General features: G+C 41.3%; 1 protein-coding gene across 2 annotated transcripts in view; it reads right to left on the bottom strand.

Annotated features, from left to right (window-relative positions):
* The window catches only part of SPECC1L (sperm antigen with calponin homology and coiled-coil domains 1 like), a 139,145-nt gene that overhangs the window by 33,533 nt on the left and 86,076 nt on the right, over positions 1–19,536 (bottom strand). For both annotated transcript variants that reach the window (XM_045065237.1, XM_045065236.1), the window contains 3 exons: positions 9,208–9,291; positions 5,617–5,773; positions 1,950–2,052 (listed from right to left, as the gene is read on the bottom strand). In XM_045065237.1, coding sequence (XP_044921172.1) covers positions 1,950–2,052; positions 5,617–5,773; positions 9,208–9,291 — 344 coding nt within the window. The remainder of the gene's footprint in view (positions 1–1,949; positions 2,053–5,616; positions 5,774–9,207; positions 9,292–19,536) is intronic.

Genomic DNA, 19,536 nt, shown 5'->3' with positions numbered 1-19,536 from the left:
ATGCAAAGACCCTAAATGAGTCTTTGGGTCTCACAAGATGAGTCTCACAAAATGAGTCAGGAAGTATTCTCTCCTTTATTTTTGGAAGAGTTTGAGAAAGCCTGGTGTTAGTTCTTCTAAACATTTGGTAGAAATCACCAATGAAGCCATCTGGTCGTGGGCTTTTCTTTGTTGGAAGTGTTTTGCTTATTAAGTCAGTATCTTCTGTTGAATAGATCTATTCAGATTTTTTCTTCTTGAGTCATTTTGTTTTTTTTTTAAGATTTATTTTATTTATTTGGTGGGAGGAACAGAGGGAGGAGAAGGACAAATAGACTCTGCAATGGGCATGGAGCCTGACACAAGACTTGATCCCAGGACCCTGAGATCATGACCTGAATTGAAACTAAGAATCAGACACCCAACTGACTGAGCCACCCAGGTGTCCCCTTCTTGAGTCATTTTTGATAGTGCATTTCTAAGAATTAGTCCTTTTATACATAGGTCATCCAATGTGTCAGTGTACAGCTTGTCATAGTATTCCCTTTTAAGTATTCCTATTATCATTATTATTATTATTATTATTTTCTAAGTAAATAAGTATTCCTTATTTCTTGAGGTCACTAGGAATGTCCCTTCTCTTGTAGTCTGCTCTTTTTTTTCCTTTGTCCATCTAGCTAAAGGTTTGTCAACTTGTTGATCTTTTCAAAGAACCAGCTTTTTTTTTTTTTTTAAGATTTTATTTTTACTTGTCAGAGAGCAAGCACAGGCAGACAGAAAGGCAGGCAGAGACAGAGGGAGAAGCAGGCTCCCTGCTGAGCAAGGAGCCCGATGTGGAACTCGATCCCAGGACGCGGGATCATGACCTGAGCGGAAGGCAGCTGCCTAACCAACTGAGCCACCCAGGCGTCCCAAAGAACCAGCTTTTGGTTTCATTAATCTCTTCTACTGTTTTTTCTGCTCTAATTTTTATTTCTTTCCTTCTGACTACTTTGGTTTAGTTTACTCTTCTTTTTCTACTTTCTTAAAGTGAAAGGTTGGGTTACTGATTTGAGATTTTCTTTTTGAAGATATGTGTTTATGGCTATAAACTGCTCTCAATGCCTCCTGTAAGTTTCAGTAGGTTGTTTCACTTTCATTCTCTTTATTTTCTAATTTCCCTTGTGATTTATCCTTTGGCCCACTGCTTTTTTTTTTACTTTAACTGTTTAGTTTCCACTTAGTTGTGAATTTTCCTCCTGTTACACATTTCTAATTTCATTCCATTGTGGTCAGAAGATACTCAATATAATTTCAATCTTTGTTCAAATTTGAGACATTTTATGATCCAATATATACCCTATCCTGTAATGTTCTATGTGCATCTGAGAAGAATCTTTGATACTGCTGTGGTTGGGTAGGTCCAGTTATACATACATGTGTTACATGTGTGTGTCCATACACACACACGTATACACATATACATTTTTATATATATACACACATACATATATATACACATAGTGTCTAGTATCAAGTTCAAGTCTTAATATGTCCTTGATGATTTTCTATCTACTTATATCCTAATCATTTACCCTTTTTTGCTAAGTAATTTATTGCAATAAAACTTACATAAAATATATATAATTTATCATTTTAACCATTAATGAAAATATTAAAGTAAAATAAATATATTTTTACTCTCAGTCCAGATGAGACCTCAGCGAAAGCAGTTAACAGGACTTAAGTAAGAAAGTATTACAGAATAGCTGAGTAAAAGTACTAGAAAGATTAGCTACTCTGGAAAGGTAAAAACTGATGCCATCCAAGTGGCCCTCAGCCAAATCTGGGACAGACTTTGTGTTGAATGTGTTCTTAAAATTCAGCATAGGATCCCCCATCTTAATGTGAGATATGTAGCGAGCTATGACACTCTAGCATCTGGTGCGGCCACTGCTCCTGTGGGACAAAGGAACCATATGATTGATTACCTGATAACCTTCTGTCTTCTTCTGACACCACTTCAGCAAGGCATTCCTCTTTGAACCTCCATATTCTCTTGCCAATGCTGACAGAGGGTCCTTCCTTTCTTCCCTAAGTGAAAACAAGGAACCCAAAGTTAAAACATTTTTTATTTGAGCTCGATTATAAACCAGAAATCCCACAAAGAAGAGAACAATGTCAGGATGCATTTTTGAGTAGTATAACTGCACACACAAAGACATCTAATGGCAAGATGCATCTTTTCACTCATATGATTTTACTTACAATTTTGCCAGGACCCTCACTGACCCACCACTGTCAGGGGTTTCTGCTGTCTGAAGGGAGGAACTCTATTATCCACAAGGAAACTGGCAAAGATTCAGTGCAGTGTGCATTCACAAAAATAATGGAATGCACTCCAGAACGCTCAGAAGGGGGCATAATAACTTGATGCTGGCAGCATCTGAAAGCTGCCACAGCCGCCTTTCACCTAATAGCTTACCTTTCCATAATCTTTATGCATTATTTTATTTTATTCATTTTTGTTTCCTACCTTTTATGTCCTCAATCATTTCCTCTTTTTTAAGAACAAATCCTTCTTGTATACAAAGGATTATAAGGCATGGTTCCTGCCTTCAAGGTGCCTACAACTGGGGGAAGCAGATAAGACAACAGATGGCGACAAACATCCATAAAACATCTCAAATGTATTTACTGCTATATTATACACTCTTTCTTGACTATAGGTAATTAGAATTTTATCTTGCATAGAAAAATGGGATTTTTCTGTAAATTCACTCACTCATTTAATACCTCCTTACCCACCACTTCGCCAGTCAGTGTGCAAGTGCTGGGCAATGAGTAGTGAACAACACAGGCTCCCTGCCCCCTTAAGGAACTTCAGAGTTTACTATAAGTTATAACACAGATAGATCACAGAAGTTCAAAGAAAGAAAGAAAAAAAAAGAGAGAAAGAAAGAAAGAAAACCCAACAATGGTTGTAACTCATTTCTTAAAAATATACGTAGGGTACTTTTGGGTACTGCCAATTTCCTTGAAGGCAGAACAAATATTCTGTTCCAGAAAAGACAATGAATCAAAAAAGATGTTTGGATCATGCAAGGGAGGCATACTACCCTGCATATCTGGGCCAAATCCTTCCTTTTAGTAACTACTTCAGGACTACCTAGATTAAGAGTACCTCTAAAATAACCTGCTCTTTCACAAGTGGCATACCCTTGAAAACCTGGTCTAGTTTTTAGTGGTTACTTTATAAAAAAGCAGAGATTCTACCCCACACTCCATAAACTTAGTCCAGTAAGTGTCCTAAAGGTTATGTTACAAGCAGCTCAGTATTCTTCAACACAGTGATTCTGTCTGTATTCACCCTTCAAAATAAGTTAGGAAATAAAAGAATACACATTTAGAACTGAGGCTTTTTACAATTGAGAGGTGCAATGAACCCGAACCAGTTTGATTTATCTTAGAACCAGAAGTAAAATACAAAAATTTTCAACAAGCAGTTAAAACTGCTACCTTGAAGAAATATACTTTGATGCTTGTGTGCCAGCCCACCAGACTCCTGCTTTGGTTTAAAAAGTTCAAAGAAGTGTGTTAAAATACCACCAAACATAGGAAAAGAGAATGAAGATAAAAGTTATTTGAATGAACACAAAAAAGCAAGCCAAAAAAATAAATAAATCAACCTCCATCATGCTCAAAATAAAACTACTATAATCACTGTGAAAAGTTTATTCTGGCTCACACCAGGTCTGTTTGTTTATAGAAACAGCTTAAAAAGCATCAAAGAAGAGTAATTCTATGGACTACAATGGGAAGCTGCAAAAAAAGATCCTTCCAGAGCTGGAAAGTCATCTCTCATAACTTCTTCATTGTAAGTTGAAGACAATTTCCAGGAGATGACTTGTTGAAAATCACAGCTTCTGAGTAGGGAAGCCAGAAGAGTGGGTGCCCTTTCCATAGGCAAACTGCAGGTGGCCTACTACCCAGAACAAAGACAAGCATGGACAATGCTCTCCCTGCATCAGTCTGGCCAGAACGAGAGCTACCCTGATCACTGGCTCCCTACTTGCTCTGATGGTGCACTGTTTACAGGACCACTATTCTAAGAGGCTGGGCCCCTAATGGCAGGGCTTTAAACACAAGTACATAATTTGAGTTTGAGAGGTCAACTATTCCATTTTATCCTTATACCTATAAGTGAATATAAATCTAAAGTTGTTTTTTTTTTTAAAGATTTTATTTATTTATTTGACAGAGATCACAAGTAGGCAGAGAGGCAGGCAGAGAGAGAGAGGAGGAAGCAGGCACAGAGAGCCTGATGCGGGACTCGATCCCAGGACCCTGAGATCATACCTGAGCCAAAGGCAGCGGCTTAACCCACTGAGCCACCCAGGCGCCCCTAAAGTTTTTTTTTTTTTTTTTTAAGATTTTATTTATTTATTTGACAGACAGACACAGCAAGAGAGGGAACATAAGCAGGGGGAGTGGGAGAGGGAGAAGCAGGCTTCCAGCCGAGCAGGAAACCTGATGCAGGGCTCAATCCCAGGACCCTGGGATCAGGACCTGAGCCAAAGACGGATGCTTTACAACTGAGCTACCGCGGTGCCCCATAAATCTAAAGTTCTGAAACCCACTCCCATCTCTCCTTCAATTCTCAATACACCTCAAAACAACAGTTTTCCTCATCCCTATAAACAATGTTTGCTTCATTTCTGACATTTGTTTTTTTTCCCCTCTAAATGACAACTATTTCTTAGTCCCAAACGGCTTCTGATATAAGAGAAAAATGAATAAAATATACTATCCCATTTTCAGGTATTGTTTATCAGCGATCAATGCAGCATCATGCCCTTAGTTTCCTCTAAAAATAGTGTCCCCTTTGGTAACTCTCCTTCTTTCATTCCTTTTCTAGAATCTGTTGTCAGAATCAACCATCTTTCCCTTTGGAAAGCCTCCAGAACATAAACCTCCCTTCACCATTTCCACTGCTATCATCCTGATCCGGGCATGGTAGAAACATCATAATGTTATTTTAGTTGTGTTCCTCGACTTTTCTCCACAAGAGAAAAATCTCTGAATCACCTTCTCACATTGGTTTACTTACTCCGCTTTATAGCTACAACCATATCTGAGTGACTCAATTGGACTATAAAGAGGTTCCATGCCTAGCCATTCCTTACTGTCAATCTTATCTTCCATGGCCCCTGGATGTAGTAGGTCCACACCTTCCTCTGGCCTTCTGTACCCATCCTCTGTGCCTGTGCAGTACTACCTCCCACAGCTCCCCCAGTCTTCAGTTACTCACCCTTCTGTTCGTTGACTCACATCACTGACCTTGCCAACAATGCCAGCCTGCCCTCCCCCACCCAGACGCCACTCCTCTCGGAAGCCTTCCCTAACCCTCTACCCAAGCCCAGTATTCTGATTCCATAATGCTTTCTTTAGGGGAAAGGAACCATCTCTTCTATGTTGCCTTGCTTTTTATCATACCATCCTACCCAACTCTGGGCACAGAAGAGACGAGAAAACATTTAATGAGACACAAAGGAAAAAAAATCAGTGCTTGACTGCCATTATTTCACAACCTGATCATCAATCTCCAAAGGCCAGGAAAGGTACGCATGAAATGCACCAGGATTAACTGTTCTCTACCTTATCCGACTTCGAGTGGTGGGGGTGACGGATGCCGTGGGAGAGGAGGACAGAGAAAGCTGTGGAGACGTGGTTCCCATAGCCATAAGAGAGGCCGGTGATGCTCCCTCAGGTGCAGAGATATCTCTTTTCATCTCTTCACTACTTCGTCGAGACACTGATTGTGAGAAACAGTCATTATGCATTTTACATAAATGCAGAAAAACATTTACTTTTATAAAAACACTTTTAAATTGAGGGACTCCTGGGTGGCTCAGTCAGTTAAGCTGCTGCCTTCAGCTCCAGTCATGATCTCAGGGTCCTGGGATCAAGTCCCTCATCGGGCTCCTTACTTGGCAGGGAGCATGCTTCTCACTCCACCTCTGCCTGCCTATGCATGCTCTCCCCCACCCTCCCTCTCTCAGGCGCAAATAAATAAATAAATAAATAAAATCTTAAAAAAACAAAACAAAACAAAACAGCTTTTACCAGCTTTTAAATTGAGATAGTTTCTTCAGCAGTTTCAAAAAAGAGCAGAAATGACCATATAGGAGGAAAAAAATAACATTTTCTTTATCACACTGGTAACTTGAATGGATTTACTTCTTTCACTAGGAAAATGGTAAAAAAGGTACAGCAGTTGAGATATGCACTGAACTCCACACTCCCTGAAGTGAGGAATGTGTCTTATCCATCCCCATTAACACTCACAGAACCTACCTAGCCCACAGTGAGCATTCCAGACATGTTCATTTAATCACAAATACAGTGAAAACCAAAGGCTAATTAAAGCCATACTTGGAATGCAAGCTGGTGCAACCACTCTGGGAAACAGCATGGAGGTTCCTCAAAATGTTGAAAATAGAACTACCCTATGATCCAGCAATTGCACTACTGGGTATTTACCCTAAAGATACAAACATAGTGATCCGAAGGGGCACGTGCACCCGAATGTTTATAGCAGCAATGTCCACAATAGCCCAATTATGGAAAGAACCTAGATGTCCATCAACAGATGAATGGATAAAGAAGAAGTGGTACATATACACAATGGAATACTATGCAGCCATTAAAAGAAATGAAATCTTGCCATTTGCGATGACGTGGATGGAACTAGAGGGTATCATGCTTAGTGAAGTAAGTCAAGTGGAAAAAGACAACTATCATATGATCTCCCTGATACGAGGAAGTAGAGATGCAACAGGGGGGGTTATGGGGGTAGGAGAAGAATAAATGAAACAAGATGGGATTGGGAGGGAGACAAACCATAAGTGACTCTTAATCTCACAAAACAAACTGAGGGTTGCTGGGGGGAGGGGGGTTAGGGGAAGGGGGCGGGGTTATGGACACTGGGGAGGGTATGGTGAGTGCTGTGAAGTGTGTAAACCTGGTGATTCACATACCTGTACCCCGGGGGATAAAAATATATTGTATGTTTATAAAAAATAAAAAATTATTAAAAAAAAAAAGCCATACTTGGCAGCTATTCACTGTCAACTAAAATAATCAAAACCCTTCTAAACTTAGTCAAGATACCATTAAAAGGAATGAAAGGAAAGATACCACACTTAATTCTGGATCAGGCCATGTTTCTAAAAACACGAACCAGTGAGACAAACCAAAAGGTGTCAACTACTGAGAAACAAGGGCAATAAGGAAAGTTCTATTTTATTTTATTTTATTTTTAAAGATTTTATTTATTTATTTGACAGAGAGAAATCACAAGTAGATGGAGAGGCAGGCAGAGAGAGAGAGGGAAGCAGGCTCTCCGCTGAGCAGAGAGCCCGATGCGGGACTCGATCCCAGGACTCTGAGATCATGACCTGAGCCGAAGGCAGCGGCTTAACCCACTGAGCCACCCAGGCGCCCCAGGAAAGTTCTATTTTAAAAGGCTAGCACACCCTGCCAGAACTACAGAAAGCTCTGAGAACTGGTAAGTAGAAGTAGCCCATGCTTCAGCTTTTGGTAACAGAGCCACAACAAAAGCCACTTTCCAACAAGGAGGTGCTGACTAGGCACAGGTGCTCGTGGCCCTGGGCTGAATGCAGGAAGAAAGGAAATAAGAGCAAAGTTCCTGATGTCAGATACATACTCTCTCACGTCAGAAGATGCTGGATGTGCAGGCGCCCTGAGCTGGCTGCAATCAGTGCTGTACATCAGTAATTCTTCCCTAATGACTGAGATGGCCCCCTTTCATAGACTAAAATGTTTTTGGTGATTTTAGGATAGCCAAAGCAGAACCTAACTCTGCATTAGTAAAGTGATGTCTGTAAAGATCCAGAGAAAAGAGATGCTTTCTCCTATTACATGATCTTATTAGAATGATGTATTTGTACATATTTCTGACATAATCTTACAATTATCCTTGTTTTTTCTTTCAGTGTCAGATCTTTGAATGCCTTAAATCAGCAGTTTAGAATGCCTTAAATCTAGCAGTGCTAAAAAACTGGCTGAGAACACCTTTCATCATTTTATATAAACTAGAGGAAAGTGAGAAAGAATAGGAAGGACTCTGTGAGAAGAACAGGCTTTGGAACCTGCGTTTTGGGATGGTAATTAATAAAAAGACCCGGCTATGACACCTGAAAACTGTACTAACTTAAATCACTGTACAAGTGGAAGGGTAACTGTAAGGCAGAGTTACAGAAATTTCTCCTTTCCTGGTCCAATTTCTAGTTGAGTTTTAAAGGGTAAATAAGGGCCACAAAAGGAAAATAATGTGAGCAATTGATAAACTGGAGTTAACCCTAGGAGACAAGGGGAGCCTGTCAAAGTCATTATAGGATGGCTTTATCAGACTGGAAAAATCTGGTTTCTGGGGAATTTTTGGTGTGATCTGAAATAACAGTTGCGACACACCTTGGGAAGGATATCCTAATCTTTCACAACTGTACTAATGTTGTATCAAGCTATAATTCTGGCACAATATCTAACCCATTCTAGACCCCTCATAAATACTTATTAAAGAAATGGAATAATCTAGTTTTCAGGATTGTTTTATTTATTTTAGAGATTTTTATTTATTTATTTATTTGACAGAGAGGGAGAGAGAGCAAGCACAAGCGGGAGAGCTGCAGAGGAGCAGAAGCAGGCTCCCCACTGAGCAGGGAGCCCAACATAGGGCTCAATCCCAGGACCCAGGGATCCTGACCGAAGCCAAAGGCAGATGCTTAACTGACTGAAGCACCCAGGTGTCCCTCTTTTATTTTAAAATCACAGCCATGAAATGTGATTTCTATAGACTCTAGAAGATACAACAGGGGAAATTAAGAGTGAAAATAATCAACTCAAGGGACACCCTTGGCTCAGTCGGTTAAGCATCCAACTCTTGATTTCAGCTCAGGTCGTGATCTCAGGGTTGTGAGATCAAGCCCCATGCCAGGCTCCCAGCTCAGTGGGTAGTCTGCTTGAGTTTCTCTCTCTTTGCCCCCTTCCACTCCCTGCTCATGCATTCTCTAAAATAAAAATTAATCTTTAAAAAAAAAAAAAGAATCAATTCAAGAGCTAAAGAGGCAAGAAAGTTAAGTAAGTCTAAAGAGAAAGCATTTGGTACCATTACGAAAACTTCTGGAAGAGTCTTTCTAAAGGAAATTCCAGATAAAAAGTCATCACCTGAGATGGTCTTGGCACTTTCCATGGCAGGTACTCTCGGCAGAGAAGCGGGTCGGCTGGTTGAAGATGTTCTTAATAGATGCTCTGCACAAAATAGGAAGGGTCAAAATAAAGACATCAGACACTGAACTTTGAAGTCACAAGGGCAGCAGGAAGGTGATCTCTCCTCCTCTCCCAGCACCCCCAGGCCCATCTTTCCTTTTCAATATAAGGCACTCTAACAATCCCCCATGGAGCCCATATCTACAGAAGAGTTTCTGTAGACAAGGACTGTGGAAAAACATTTCATTCAATGTTTGATTTCTAGGGATGATTTTTGACACAGATGAATGCCTCTAAATCACTGACTGCTAAATCAAAATTCAAAGATCTTCTATGTTGGTCTATAAGTACATGCTAAATCAAAGTCTTGCCCTTAAGTTCCTACCAAGAGCAGGAAAGCCATACATATACACAACCAGAGACACAGAAGACTGGACAATTACAGTGAGAATCAAACCACAGAATGAGAAGACATTCACTTTGATTTAAGGCAGCAGGGAGGTCTTCCACAATATAATGACGTTAAGCTGGGCTTTACTAACAGAAAAGAGAAGGGGTAACAATATTTTGGCCAGAAACAATGAGAACAAAGGTGTAATGACATTCAAGTTACAAAGCAATAAAATCCCAGTGTGGCCTCAACACAGGGCATACCGAAATCAGAGAGGGCAGCAGGAAAAGGGGCTCTGAAGGGATGAGGCTGACCAACAAGAGCCTTCATTACCTTTCAGGTGGACTTCAGTCTGAGAGCAACAAGGAAGCACCAGACATTTCTGAGAATTTGAGGAGGAAGAAGACAGGTACTGTCTCTACTGCCCAGTTTGCAACCACAGCCCTGTTTCACCCCTCTCTTGCTCTCGAGACTCCAGTTTCTCAAATTGGAGCTTCCCAAACATTGGCACAAGCTGCTCCCCTACCTCCTGTTCTCTTCCTCCATTCCCGCTATAGCCTGGTTACCTTCACCATCCTTCTGGTCAAGCTTCAACATCATTTCCTTAGGACCTGCCCCCCCGGAATGGCAGCCCCAAACAGACCAGCACACACTTCATGCCTCAGGCTACAAGCCTGACAAGGCTGTCATCAGGCCAGGACAAGCAGCAGGACGGACAGACTAGATGTGTTCTGTCCAGCTGCCACGTGCGAAAGATGTGTGATTAGCGTAAGGGAAAACACTACCTCTTAAACTTACTGAAGACTATTAGTCTCACTATCCAAGAATGTCCCCACAGTGAAAATATTTTAACAGATCATTTACCACTTTAAAAAAATAGTTCCTCTCAGAATATCATCATGTCCAAAGTAATGGCCCATGACATCTTTCAAGGATAACATACCTGCTATTTCAAAATCTATTTTCTAAGTTTATGAGGAACATTTTTATTTGGTTACCAAATGTAACTAATTACATACAACTTTGGGAAGGATGAACTTACTTTCTTAATGAAGACAGGACTTATACAGCCTTGAGTCACTACATCTTTCCAAACCTGAACAAATACCACCTCTGTGCAAAGAGTCCACAAACAAGCATCAATCAGAATTCTGAACCCTGTCAGTGGCTGGCATTCATCCTCACAGGAAAAGCAAATTATGCACAGACTGACAGACAAAACAAAGTTAGTAGAACACGGAAATAGTAGGAAACAGAAATCAGCATTTTAAATTTAATCAAAATTTCCATTTTACAATTATGAAACCAGTCACTTCCCCAAAATCTTAATCTCCCAAAGAACACGGCAAATGAAGAAAGTGAAAATAAAGCTTGTAACAGACAAATGAATCCAAACAAGAAGCATGTCGGCTAAGGCAATAAGCCCATGTCATTCCCTAGAGGGAAAGTGTTTCTAAATTGCATACTGTAAGAACACGACCGAAACAAAGCTCATGAAATTTACTACTGATTCCTCTCCTCAACCCTGGTTAAATCTTTCCTACTGCATGTCTAAGGATCTGTCTCCATTTGGCAGGTACTCCCCTACCACAGACCAACACCTACTTTTTTTTGAAAATGCACAAAATTGTACTGAAGGCCTCAACAGGGTTATTCTTTTCAAAATTAATTGTGGTCATCTTCATCGGGCACAACACAGTCTGCTGCCATTCTATGAAGTGCTCTCACTGTGGGACTCAAACTCGCTCAGAGGCACTTGTCCCAGGGCGAGCACATGTCCATTTACTACAGCCATTAGCCGCTGTATTCCGTCTGCATGTCAAACTGTCAGTTTATTGCTCTTCAGCAAATAAGACTGGGGTATTACAGTCAAATGTGGTAAGCAGAAGAGATTCTATTTTATAGTAATAGAGTCTATTCTACTGCCATATGGAGCTTTTCTTGTCTTTAATACATTCATTAAACAAAAAACATTTGGGTGTCCACTACTCACTAGGCACTGGGCTTGGTGAGAAGGTTGAAGAAAGGAAGAAAGGAGACAAGAAACTTACCCTTACAGAACTCAGAATCTAGAGCAGAAGCCATATACTTAAAACAAACAAACAAACAAACAAACAAACAAAAAAAAAACACACACACACAACAACAACATAAACAAACCATTACAAGTGAGGGATGCTAGGAAAGAACAAGTACACAGGGCTCTGGGAACACAATAGGGGACGTGACATGCTCTTGAGGGGAGGTCCGGGAAAACCACCTCAGGAAATGACATCTCAATTCAGATGAGAAGGGTAATTAATAGCTTTTACACAGGCAAAGGAGAGGCTGGAGGGTAGAGTGTTCCCAGCGGAGGGCTCAGCAACTTCAGGGCAGCAATGTTCAGAGGATGGGAGAAAAGAGGAACAGATGAGGCAGCAGAGGCAGGCTGGAAGGGCCAGAACAGGCAAGAGAAAGCGTGCAGGCAATGCAGGCCAAATTAAAAAGAGTCTGGACTGTACCCTATTGGCAACAGGGAGCCAACGAAGGCACTTAACCAACTGAGCCACCGAGGTATCCCAGGATGTGGTGAGCATTTTTAAATGACAGTGGAAGGGAGCCAGTAGACAGGGTAAAGCTGAATATCTGGGAGAAGTGGATCATAGCCTGAGGCTAACAGCATCTGTGACAGCTCAAGGGGATGAGATCCAGGGCTCAGGGGAAGGAATAAACCTACACAGAGTTGTTCTGTTCATGTCCAACAGACAGGCAACAATAATAGGAGCATAGTAGATCTGCTACTTAATGCTCTCTTATTTTAGGAATCACAGAAATAAACAGGTACAGGCAGTTATCCCTTTATTGTTTCCCAAAACAAATTTTCAGGCAAAATAGTGGGTTTTAAAATAGAAGCCTAAATGGCCAACTTCTGTTCAAAGAGTAGTTCCAAATGGACTGATGCTCCTGCCAAAAAGGAGTATAAAATCTGAAAAAAATATGAAATTCAACCACTTAAGGGGGCATTGAAGAAAATCCAAAAGCAGGCAGAAAATGAAAGGAGTAAACACGTGGAAGAATGAAAGAGCATAGGAGTGAGTTTCCCAGTTTATGGCTGTAGGCATGAGTGCAGGCCCGGGTGAGGCCACGTAGGACAGCTGGTAGACATCTATCTACTCCTTCTTCAAGGCAGTAAAGCTGTCAGGACAACCAAAGCTGCTGAAAAGGGAGGGAGTAGGGGAAATACCAGAAAGAATCACAAATTCTGTATACATACTCTGCCCAAATCTCTCACTGACCTCTGAAAACCACAAGCACTCAGATTCCAAGGAGTTGAATTAAGGACAAAATAACTGAACAGGTATTTCAATCGAAGGAAAAGAAGTTAGATGGGAGTTAGAGATGAGCCAAGGTATGGTTTGCTATCAAAAACCAATTTTCTGCAGAGGAACAAAATGGAAAGCAATCTCTACAATGTGTGATTGACGACAGCCAGAATATAATTCAAAATTACTAGACACACAAAGAGAGAGAGAGCAAAGTGACCCACACTCAAAAGAAATGGAAACCTACCCAAAACCTACCCAAAGATAACCCATGTTAGAATTAGCAAGAGTTTAAAGCAGCTATTAAAGATTTGCTCGACATTATAAAATATATATACATGTTCTCAACAGATGAACAAATGAGAAATTTGAGCTGAAAGAGTCACAAGAATGTGAGACTGGCGCTCCCTAAGACGCAATATGCAAAGGCAGCCAAAAGCTGTATTTGGAGCGAACATTGAGAAAACTCCTCCCAAACACCAGTCCCCCTCTAAATATAAGGATCACCAGAGCAGCTGGAAGCCTGCTGTGCACTAAGGACACCAAAGCAACTTAAAACCCAAAGCCAGCCCAGCTCCTGAACAGATCAACTCAAATCAACTCAAGGAGGTGCCTGTGTCAAGGCATAAAACCAATCTACTGCCCTATATAAGATGTCCAGATTTCAACAAAGAAGTCTAAAATATATTAAAAAAAACAACAACAAGAAAAAGAAAAGTATATCCAGTTTACTATGTCAAGGCACAAAGTAATCAATAAAACCGAAACAGATGTAGCAGAGATGTTGGAACTATCTGATACGGCACTTAAAATACTATGATGAGTATGTTAGAGCCTCTGATGGAAATAGACAAACAGAAGATCAGCTAAGATTTCCTTCTTTCCTTTGATTTTTGTTTATAGTTTCCATCTCTCTGCTAAAATCAGATAAATAAAACTGTGAGAACCATGTCTCTGGTTCTCAACTGAAGGCAAGTTTGCCAACATGTCACTGTCTTGAGGCAATTTTCACTGCCACACCTGGTGCAGTGGGGTGCTTACTACCTCGTGGGTAGAGGCTGGGGAAGCTGCTAAGCACCCTACAATGCATAGAACAGAATGAATTATTAGATACAAAATTTTTAGGAAAATCAGAAGGGGGGGTGGAGGGATGAAATACAGACTAGACAAAATTAATCTAACTGTATTACAAAGGCATGGCATAACTATACTGAGACAGTGGTGAAAAGGGGGCTGATCTAAGTAGAAAAACGGATGGACTGGATATCGAGTCCATGACTGGACTATCCATTGACTATCCATTGGCTATCCATTGACTGGATACTCTCAGGCTAAACACAAAATGAACTGTATGCACTGTACTCTGCAGATCTGCTTTTCACAGGGGTACGGTGTAGCAATTGTGAAATGACTGGACATGCACAGGAGGGTTCAATAAATAAGTATATTATGGACAATGACGTCCAGGTTTCTGCTGTTGGGAGACTGGAGGAGTCTAGATCACCTTCCGGTGCCCAAAAGTAAGAAAGTGCTTGGGGTGGGGGGGGCCATTAAAAGAGCAAGGATCCAATGTGAAAGAGCTCCGAATGGTTCCCAAGTTGGAATAATTTGAGAAACAACAACAAAAATAACAACAGTAAGAGATTACAACAAAAGAATAAAATAAATACCCATGAATCTATACTAATACAAATATATGTTAAAAATAAAACAGTAATGGGATGGCTGGGTGGCTCAGTTGGTTAAGCAGCTGCCTTCAGCTCAGATCATGATCCCAGGGTCCTGGGATCAAGTCCCACATCGGGCCCCTTGCTTGGCGGGGAGCCTGCTTCTCCCTCTGCCTCTGCCTGCCTCTCTGTCTGCCTGTGCTTGCTCGCTCTCTCTCCCTCTGTCTCTGACAAATAAATAAATAAAATATTTAAAAAATAAAAATAAAAATAAAACACTAGTATAATAATTTGAATAATTCCCGCAGGCTAAATACCCAAACGGATGCTAAAATCAGTGATAGAAAGTTTAAACAGGAATAGGGTATTTATTAATTACTAGCAGACAACCATCCTCACCAAGTGATCACAGCCAACATGGCTAGTAATAGTATATATGGCCCTTACAAGTCCCTGATACGATACCTGAGAAGGGCCCTCACCCCTGTCAGAGCTGCTTTGCTGACAGTACATAACCTCAACCCAATCAGGAATAAATAACACACAAATCCATTCTGAGAGATACTCTAAAAAAGTAACTGGCCAGTATTCTTCAAAGGTGTCAAGATCACAAAGACAGAGAAAGACTGATGAACTTAGGAGGCTTCGTGAGATAAGAGAACTAAACACAAAGTTGGGCCTGGGATTTGATCCTGGAATTAAAAGGGACAGCAGTGGAAAAATTGGTGAAATCCAAACATCTGTAGTTTAGGTAACAGTATGTTAACAATATTGATTTCTTATTTTTGATAACTGCCCTGTTGCTATGCAGGATGTTCACTGTAAGGGAAGCTGAGGAAAAGTGTTAGAGAGAGCTCTAATATTTTTGCAACTCTTCTATAAGGTTTACCTCAAGAGTTTAAAGACAGACAGGGCACCTTAAATAAATATTGCAATGCATGCTCAAATGTACCAACAACAACTTACCTTGAGAAGCATTTAAAAAACAAGATGGACTGAAGGGATAGAGGGGTGGATAAAACATGAAAACATAAACACAAGGGCACCTGGGTGGCTCAGTCGGTTAGGTGTCTGCCTTCAGCTCGGGTCATGGTCCCAGGACCCTGGAGCCCTGCATCAGGCTCCCTGCTGAGTGGGGAATCTGCTTCTCCCTCTCCCACTCCCCCTGCTTGCATTTCCTCTCTCGCTATGACTCTCCATCAAATAAAAAAATAAATAAAATATTCTTAAAAAGAAAAACATCAACACAGCAAAGTACTTAAGAATCTAGACAATGCAGGGGCACCTGGGTGGCTCAGTGGGTTAAGCCGCTGCCTTCGGCTCAGGTCATGATCTCAGGGTCCTGAGATCGAGTCCCGCATCAGGCTCTCTGCTCAGCAGGAGCCTGCTTCCCTTCCCCTCTCTCTGCCTGCCTCTCTGCCTACTGTGATCTCTCTCTGTCAAATAAATAAATAAAATCTTAAAAAAAAAAAAAAAAAGAATCTAGACAATGCAATGTAGATATCCACTATACAAATTCTTCCAACTTTTCTCTATGTTCAAAATTTTCTGTAATAATATGTTGGGGGAAAAAAGGAACCTAGATACTCTGGTTCATCAAGACGAATACCAAGAACCACAGAGAGAAGAAGGAAAGGGTTGAGGGTGGGGAGAAGTTAGAAGTGAGCAGACAGATACTCACCAGACTATAAATACAAGAGGGGAGGATTTCTAGTTGAAATTTTCCTAGGAATTTCCCCATTAGGATGGGATCTAGGGCTGAGCCAGAATCTGACATAGATCTACCCTCTGTAGAATGAAAATTGCTCTGAAACTTTTTAAATAGAAAGCTCTTTTTGGGGGCGCCTGGGTGGCTCAGTGGGTTAAGCCTCTGCCTTCAGCTCAGGTCATGATCCCAGGGTCCTGGGATTGAGCCCCACATCGGGCTCTCTGCTCGGCAGGGAGCCTGCTTCCTCCTCTCTCTCTGCCTGCCTCTCTGCCTACTTGTGATCTCTCTCCCTCTGTCAAATAAATAAATAAAAATCTTAAAAAAAATAAATAAATAAAAGAAAGCTCTTTTTGAGGGTGTCTCGGTGGTTCAGTTGGCTAAGCACTTTGGCTCAGGTCATGATCTCAGGGTCCAGGGATTGAGTCCCACGTTGGGCTCTCTGCTCAGTGGGAAGCCTGCTTCTCCCTCTGCCTTCCCTGGTCCCTGTTTGTGTGCATTCTCTTTCTCATTCTCTATCTCAAGTGAATATATATATATATACACACATTTTTTTTTAAACTTTCATTTTTTTAAAAGAAAGCTTTTTTTCTTTTATTTAACTTAGGACTATAACTTTCAACACAGATCTGGCCTGCTAGTAAAACCTCCTTTATATCACATTTATTCTATGTACCCTTACCATAAACCAATGTCTTCAAAAAACTGCATTTTTAAACCTTTTTCTATCTCTAGCCTCAAGTAATGCAATTTAGACAGATGATAAGAGTCTTTCTTTCCTTCTTTCTTTTTCTTTTATTTTTTTAAAGATTTTGTTTATTTATTTGACAGACAGAGATCACAAGTAGGCAGAGAGGCAGGCAGAGAGAGAGAGAAGGAAGCAGGCTCCCTGCTGAGCAGAAAGCCCTATGCGGGGCTCCATCCCAGGACCTGGAATGATGACCCGAGCTGAAGGCAGAGGCTTTAACCCACTGAGCCACCCAGGTGCCCCTTCTTTCTTTCTTTTTAAGATTTTATTAATTTGAGGGGCGCCTGGATGGCTCAGTTTTTCTCTGTCTTCCTTCAGCTCGAGTCATGATCCCAGGGTCCGGGGATCGAGCCCCACATGAGGCTCCCTGCTTGGCGGGAAGCCTGCTTCTCCCTCTGCCTACATCTTTCCCTGCTTGTGTTTCCTCTCTCGCTGTGTCTCCCTCTGTCAAATAAATAAATAAAATCTTAAAAAAAAAAAAGACTATTTATTTGAGAGAGAAAGAAAATAAGTGGGGGGAGGCAGAGGGAGAAGGAGCCGAAAACTCCCCACTGACCAGGGAGCCTGATGTGGGGCTCGATTCCAGGACCCCAAGATCATTACCAAAGCGAAGGCAGATGCTTAACCGAATGAGCCACCCAGGCACCCCAAGAGTTTGAATTTCTTTACAGAACATAAATCCACTTGGATTAATGAACTTTCTCAGATACCAAATGTCTAAGCCATGACACAGAGAAGGCACTTATAAGTATATCACCCTGACATGGGGCAAAAACCCAGGCTCCCCAGCCATCTGCAACATCCAGCTGAGGTCTTTGCTTAATACTCCGGACCTTAAAACATCACACTGTGTAAGCAGGGTCAATAAAGACCTTTTCAGCCACCTGTATCCATGTACCTAGTTAGCAGATCTATCTTTTCCTGCTTATTAGGCCATAAATGCTAATCCATATCCTATGTACAAAGAGTCACTGAGGTGGCACAATCATGACCCTAAGCCAATAATACCAACAAAAGAGCATCTGATTAGTCCATTTATAGTAAGATTTCTCTGCTCTGAAATATTTTCCCATAACTGACATATAAGCATGATGCTAAAATAGAACAAAAACCCCTATGCCTATTATAATATACTTAATCGGAAAAAAACCCAAATTCTCTAATTTAAGTGTAGAACAAGAGGCAGCATCTTTGAAAGTTTAAGTAATGAAGCCACTGAAACTTTCAAAATGAAAATTATAGACTATTCTTTGATTATTTATGACAATAAAGGAAACAATCAAGGAAGAAAAGCAATTTGAGGGGCGCCTGAGTGGCTCAGTGGATTAAGCCTCTGCCTTCAGTTCAGGTCACATGATCTCAGGGTCCTGGGATCAAGCCCCACATCAGGCTCTCTGCTCAGCAGGGAGCCTGCTTCCTCCTCTCACTCTGCCTGCCTGTCTGCCTACTTGTGATCTCTCTCTCTCTGTTAAATAAAAAAAAATCTTAAAAAAAAAAAAAAAGAAAAAAGAGAAAGAAAACCGTTTCAAGAGAGCCTGGAAATCCTACTCTCTTATCACAGTTTAGATGACTGGGACCTGGGGACTCTGTTTTCTCTGTGTCTGAAGATGACCTCAAGGCTCTCCAGATGGGGTCACTCCCACAGGGCTGTTACAGGCCCAGTGTTACATATATTCTCAAAGGCTGTAGCATCCTGGTCCTGGTTCCAACTGTACTTGGCATTGACTGCAGATCAAAAGGCTGACTTCATTGACAGAATGGGGGCAAATGCAACAGGCAGCTGAGTGGGAGTGCTCCTGAACCCTTGGCTTCCATCTTTACCCTCGGTGCCTGCAGCTTTAAGATGCCCAAAACATAACATGTAGTGATGGTTTCTCACAACCACTTGTCAGCTGCTAAGCAAAATCCTGCAGACCCTGGCGGCCTTGCAATGAAATAAAATCTTGTACTCAGACAATAAAGAGCCATCCTTCTCAGCCACTTGTGCTATGAGTAGCATATGCTAACAGTAATAAAATCTCACAGTGAGCATTTACTGTGGACTAAAATCTGTGCTAAGCCCCTTACATGCTTTAACTTGCACTTCCTTCACTCATCTCATAATTTATTATCAAGAGCCCAGTAAGACAACAGGTGCTGAGATACCTCAGTGAATCAAACAGACATTAAATTCCTGAATTCATGAACCTCACAGTCTAGGGAGGCAGATAATAAAAGCTATAAACAAGTAAACTATGCAGTGTGTCCAAAGGGTAAAGTCATCCAAGTTTTTTTAAAGGGGAGAGGAGTTTGGGAAAGGGGTGTGTGGAGGGGCATAAAGTTTCTAATTTTACATATGGCACCCACCAGCTGAGGAAAGCCTAGAGCAAAGCCTTGAAGAAAGGCCCAAGGGAGCCGTGTGGGCATGCGGCAGCGCTCTCGGGCACAGGAAGTGCCAGTGCCAGGCTCCGTGGCCGGGCGTGTGCCGGAGTGCC

Source organism: Mustela putorius, unplaced genomic scaffold (assembly GCF_011764305.1).
Source record: "Mustela putorius furo isolate JIRA1106 unplaced genomic scaffold, ASM1176430v1.1 tig00003858_pilon_pilon_pilon, whole genome shotgun sequence".
Taxonomy (NCBI): domain Eukaryota; kingdom Metazoa; phylum Chordata; class Mammalia; order Carnivora; family Mustelidae; genus Mustela; species Mustela putorius.
Note: the sequence above shows the minus strand (reverse complement) of the source record. Positions and strands in the feature narration are given on the sequence as shown.